Source organism: Mastacembelus armatus, chromosome 8, assembly GCF_900324485.2.
Source record: "Mastacembelus armatus chromosome 8, fMasArm1.2, whole genome shotgun sequence".
NCBI classification, from domain to species: Eukaryota; Metazoa; Chordata; class Actinopteri; order Synbranchiformes; family Mastacembelidae; genus Mastacembelus; species Mastacembelus armatus.
In genome coordinates this window covers 6,223,055-6,229,276 of record NC_046640.1, presented here as the reverse complement: position 1 = coordinate 6,229,276, position 6,222 = coordinate 6,223,055, and the positions used below count along the sequence as shown (strand labels likewise).

Below are 6,222 nucleotides of genomic sequence, written 5' to 3'. Positions count from 1 at the left end.
CCTCAGGAATTGGGTTAGGTCCTCGCGAGTCAAGTTAGGACCTCAGGAATTGGGTTAGGTACTCGTGAGTCAGGTTAGGTTTCTGTGAGTTCAATTAGGTCCTCAGGAATTTGGAAGAACCCTGGTGAATTAGGTTAAGACCGCTGGTGTCACGTTAACTCATGAGTTAGGAACTGCCTTTAGGAATCAGATTCTCCCTTTAGGAGTCAGGTAACACCTTGAAGAAATAGGAACAGCCTTCCTGGTACCTCATGGAACATCATGGAACAGGTTAGGTCTTCAGGAACCAGGCGAAGCATTTAGCAAACAGATAAGGCCATCAGGAATCTGGTGAGGGCTCAAGAATCAGTCTTTGGTCTTCAGGCTTGAATTTATGGTAAGGCAGAAATCCATATACGGCACGACTGGACAGTGACTGTTCTGTAATAAAATGGGATAAAATGCATGCAATGCATGGATATGGAACACACTCAGAGGGGCACATCAATGTTGTAACACGAGAGGTTTAAAAAAAATGAAGTGTTCAAAAAAATTTAAAATAAAAATGTTTTAATACAAAAAGAAATAAAGTTACCCATTGACGGGGTCAGCAATTTTCTGCTAGTTAGCTCACGTTCTCTTGCTTCAGCGTTGGTTTTCCTTTATTTTAAATATATATATCCTCATGTTCTGCATACGAGGTGATTAAACTTCCAGTTCCACTGCGGAAACTATGAGGAACGTGTCTTCTTCTCCGTTGCCATGGTGAATCACTGTATCTGTGTCCCCCTGATGTGGGCTTTTATATGTTGTCAGACTTTACTCAGGGTAAGTTAACTCAGGTTGATTGAACTAATTCTGATCTGGTTTTACGAAACAGGAAACTCAGAGTTTCCCATGTCAGAGTCAGTCAACCAAGAGTTCAGGGTTAACTTCAGAGTATGTTGAACCCACTTTCTGAAACAGGCCCCAGTTTACCTAAATGAGTGAAGAACTACATCATTTGACTGAGCTTTCTTTACCTGAGGAGGAAATCTGCATTAGCTCTGATGGAATTATTTTTCATCATGAATGCTAAAGGCCACTATTTACCTGTGCATTAATGTTGTGGAAGGACTTCCTACTGACATAATCTCCTTCATTAACAGAGGGAGCCACCACAGGGATATGAGTCTATGCAGCCGATCAAATGAAAGAATTTGTTCTGATTTTAGAGCATGTTCATGAGAAGTCATGTGGGATATGTAAGGGCTGAGGATATCATGAAGACAATGACGTGAACTGGCAGAAAACCAGTATCAATCATTAACAGAGTCTTCAGGAAAAGAAAAGACATCCAGACAGGGTTTGATTAGCCTCTTGAATTCTGCAAAGCAAAAGGGCACGTAATCTCTCCTGCCACTTCTTCACTCTGAATGCCAACTGGCTCAGAAACAACTCAGGGTTTATAAAACCTGCCACCGAGCAGGTTTGGTTCACAGAGTAAGTTACCGAAGTAACTGACTCAGAGTTAATCTGAACTTGCTTTGTCAAACCAAAAACCCTGAGTTTGCCTCATCTCAGGGTTAACAAATTCCTGGGTTTTCACTAAACCAGCTTTATGAAACAGGCCCCAGGATGTCAGAAATAGTAAATAATAAACATCATACACATGAAATTAGACAGACTGAAGTTTATTCATAAGATGTAATATAGATAGCATACCAGGGAGTAAGAAATGGACCTGGATGTTTAAATCAGCTCCTCAAAATCATTTATGTGACACAGAAACCAATTTACAGAGGTTGATTACAAGTAGATAGGTGGGATATGGTGCAATATCACATATTAAAGCTAGGCACATTTTTGTTAAAGCATCTTTTGTCAATGTGACTGATGATTTGCATGAAAATATTGACCTGAATTTATTGTGTATTGGTATTTATGATTAATTGTACTGATCCCATGGTTGGTTAGGTCTTGTATGAGTTGAAACAGTCACAGTGCTCTCTAGATTTATCACATTACTTGAAGAATTTTAAGCAGTAAGCAACAGGCACTTTCAAAGTGCTTATAGGGAGAGAAGAAGTTAAGAGGAAGGAGCTATTGAGGGAATGTGGACATGTGAGTCCTCAGTGTGAAGGAAAAGCTTTTCGTGCTTATTCATTCGTTCCTGCGGAGAGCCTCCTTCATCTTCTCTTGCACATTTTTCATTTTCTCAGCCCACTCCTTATTCAGCGCCTCCACGTTATCTGTGATGATGGTAGAGTAGCCCATGAGGGCAATGAGCCCAATGCAGAATAGGTAGGTCAGGCGTGTGCAGAGCCGATTCATGATGTGGTGATCACCTTGTGAGTGCGTCAGGTAGACTTCCAGGATTGGCCTGCTGAAGAGCTTTGGTGTGCCCATCACACCATCGTAGAGGGTGTGCAGATTCTGGTCTCCCAAGTCATTGGCGTAGCTCTCCTTGAAGTCATTTTTCTTATCCTCACGGTGCTCTGGCCGTGCTTCCGCAATCTCCATGAACTTTGTGAACTGGTTCATCAGGTTCTCCTCCACTTGATGGTACTGGCACTTCAGTGTTTCATTCCTGATCTGCATCAACGTGTTTTTATTCTGCTGTGAGAGCTGGTCCAGCGCCCGCTTGACAGAGCCAAACTCACGCTTCAGGGTGCGGATGTCTTCATCATCAACTTGGTGCAGCACCACCCGGATAAAGGAACCAGCCAGGCCAAAAATGGGGTTAATCACCGTTGCTGCTGAGGTGATGGTGGCCACACTTTGAAGCACTCTGACCAGGCCCTGCCTCAGATTGGTGCGATCCTCTTCCACCATTGTACCAGGTGGTGCAGCTGCTGAGGTCACTGTGTGAAGATGTGGACGAGAAAAAGAAAAAGTAACAGACAAAGTTTTTTTATTTGTTCCATAGTCTGCAACCATAAAGTAAATGATGCTTTAATATATAGGACAATATTTTCTTTACAATCCTACTAGTTTTTTAAGATGTTTCCTGAAAAAAAATAAACCTTATTGACAAATATAAACATTGTTCAACTGACTGCCATATAAATTATTCCTATCATTTGGTTGCATAACCCAATGTCAGTACAGAACCGGTTAGCTGACCATGGACTCCATTATACTGAGCAATTTTCTGACATTTAACAAACCAAACACTTTATCGGGAAAGTAAGATCGACAATGAAAATAAGTCGTGATTTATACTGTAAATTCAGTCAGTCATAAAAAAGGCTCAGTAGTGAGACCAACGCTTTGATGTCTTTAAATCAAGACAGACAAGACCGACTGAATAGTAACATTTAAATAAAATGTCTTGACATGAGAGACAAATGTTTGTGACAGAAGTCTGCTGCGTCTTAGAGGAGAGCTGCAGCATCTTACATTAAATCCCTTCGCCTCAAACAAACACAGGAGCTTCAGAGTGTTTTGATGACTTGAGAAAGGGATGCAGGTCCTTATTCCTGGTTCCTGCAACAAAATCCTGTCTCAGAAACAGGAAATGATACATATATATCCAATAAAAATCATGCAGTGAACGAGGAAGTGCACAGATCTTTGTCCTTTGCTGGTTGCAGTTTTCAGCAATGAAGGAGTTAACTGCCTTCTTCTCAGCATCACAGCTCAGATCAGCACTCTGGCCTTTCAGCACCAGGCTGCTCTCTATGTGTTTCTATGGACCGAGCTGATAGTTCCTCAACAGCTGCAGCAGCTAATGGGCAGGGCAGAGAAACTCTACAGCTGAAGTTCAGTGGAAAAATAAATCTGCCATGACTGACAAAGCTGTAAGATTTATTATGAAACAGTAATCTTACAGTATATGATTTTAAGCTAGTTTAGAGGAGGAATATAGGATGTTTGAAATGAAAATGTGAGACTGACTGACTGCTACAAGAAAAGCTCTGACACCTAATGTGTATTTGTTTAAAATACAATACAATACAATACAGAGTTTTTCCACAGCCTGATGCAGGGCAGCGACATCGGCCATAGGCTAAATTTAGTTCAAGGACTCAAATAAAGAAAGCATGTGTGCATTAAATATCCTCTTATCTTCTAGTACACCACAGTGCCCGTCAGACATGGCTCATGCAGTGGTGTTTCACGCACAACACTCAGAGATTACAGCAAAGTCACCCAGACCATGCTGACACCTGTGACCCACAATGTTTCCCTGCAGCTGTGTGGCCATCTTGAATGTTTTCTATCACCATTGCACTGCTAGGCTAATCCAAATACATACTTTATATTGTATTAAAATTGTTCCTACAGTACACATGTTACATTTTTGACATATTAGAATGAGGGTCTGCCACTTGTCCACGCAGCATGACAGTTTGCTCTTTGTCTTTACAGATTTCAATAACCTGCAAACGTCTTAAGAGGACGCACACGCTCTTGGTACAGAGGACCAGGCTTTGATTATAATGTGCGTCCTAATAGATTATTGTGCGAAGAGGCAATTTAAATACCCATACCCCAAAGTATGGGCTTGTGCTGGGCCCCCTGTGTGACCAGGGCCCTTAGAATCGTTGTAATCCCCCCACCCCCATTACATAAATTATATAAAAGACAAATTCAATCTTAGACTGTAAATTAAGAGAAATACACAATATACATTACATTAGCAACTTACAAATCTTTTCTGCACACATATCACACCATTTACATGATAAAACTAAAATGTAATAAATTTAAACAACAATAAAGCATATTTTTAAATTTCTTAGTCACATCCTCTCCCTGTCTATCTGCTTCACTGGAGGCCTCAGGGTTTGTTTTTGACACAAAAGGGAGAGTTTATAGGTAAAGGAATAGTTTATACAAAAACAAGGAAATGTATGTACTCAAACCATGACATTTTTGTAAACCTGAAAATGTCTAATCCATTATTGAAGCGCAAATTTTTGATTATGCTCATTTACTGGCTCACCAGTGCATTAAAAAAACCTCAATCATTGGCATGACAGGGGTCATTTGGAAACATCAGTGAAACACAAATGCAGTTTTTAATGACAGTTTATACATTTTTGGTTTTGGGCAAAACATAGAAATTCTGGCAGTGGAGAGGAGTCATTTTACCACTAACTTAGAGTTGCTTGTTTCCTCATCATTTCTTGTTGTTGTAAAAAAACGTGTCTAAATAATCAAATAGATTCATGTGGTTAATAATTTTCTGTTATACAGTAAAAGCTGAGAAGTGCCAATGGGATTTTGGTACGGCTATAGTTTGTATTAGAGATGCACGTATGAGCTAAAATGTCTCCAGCACCTGCTGCTTCAAATAAATTATCCATCCGCCTGCACCTATAACTTTCGCTGATATAGATATCTGGACCAGACCCAAGAAAAACGCATTTAAAACAAATTTGTATTTTAGAGAAATATATTATAGTATATTACCTTACTATATTACTATATATACTATACTATATTTTAGTTAATATTTGCATCATTAATGACTGATCTCATCCACCTGCAATTAATCAGACTGCATTTTTTATTACTTGACCCACCTGAGCCATCCACACATCACTAGTTTGTACTAAACACTGTCAGCAAATATTAAACTTGGTATTGTTTGTTATCAAACCTGAATAAATTGTTGCTCTGCTACTATAGCAAACACTACCCTGGGAAAAATTAGGGCAAACATAGACTTACCATTGGGGTTGTCCATCTTTGTCTTTTAAAAGCAGCTGAGAGGTGATGTCCTGTAGCTGTTGGTGTGTTGTTGTTCAATACTTTGTCAATCCATATTTATATTATAAGGTTTGTGAAGGGCCCTCCCCTTAAAACACATGTCATTTGTGACCTAGTCACTTTGACTAGTCACAGATCAGAGATTAAAATGTAGTCAAGTATCAGCCAATCAGGGGCCACACAGAAGTGATTTAAAAAGTACATTTTATGTTGTGATTGACCAATAGTTTACTGCATATTACAACTGCATGTATTGTTGTCTGGACCATATTTTCCCACATGTGGAATGAAACCAGATTTGCAAAGGCCCCTGGTACCTGGACCATCTTAGAGAAAACCTTAAACTAATAAGGATTAGTTATGTTGGGGATTCATTTGTCACCTCTGAATGTTCAGCATCCTTTCAGCAATCTGGTGGATGGACATGACTTGTTATGTGCAGCAACATCCCCTAAGAGAAAATGGCAAATGAAATGTAGGGAGGATTGACCTGTCGGGCCCCGTTGAGCTCCCAGCACAGAACAAGATGATTCTCTCAGCTCA

The 6,222-nt window shown here is 39.9% G+C and overlaps 1 protein-coding gene across 1 annotated transcript; it reads right to left on the bottom strand.

Annotated features, from left to right (window-relative positions):
* Positions 1-2,121: 2,121 nt before the first annotated feature.
* On the bottom strand, positions 2,122-2,793 carry LOC113140534 (protein rapunzel-like). Its single transcript, XM_026324406.1, has one exon. It carries the CDS (start codon positions 2,791-2,793, stop codon positions 2,122-2,124), a length of 672 nt encoding a protein of 223 aa, XP_026180191.1.
* Between the last annotated feature and the right edge of the window lie 3,429 nt (positions 2,794-6,222).

What these genes read in the sequence shown, in the direction of transcription:
- LOC113140534 (XM_026324406.1), bottom strand. Translation starts at nt 2,793, where the DNA reads ATGGTGGAAGAGGATCGCACCAATCTGAGGCAGGGCCTGGTCAGAGTG.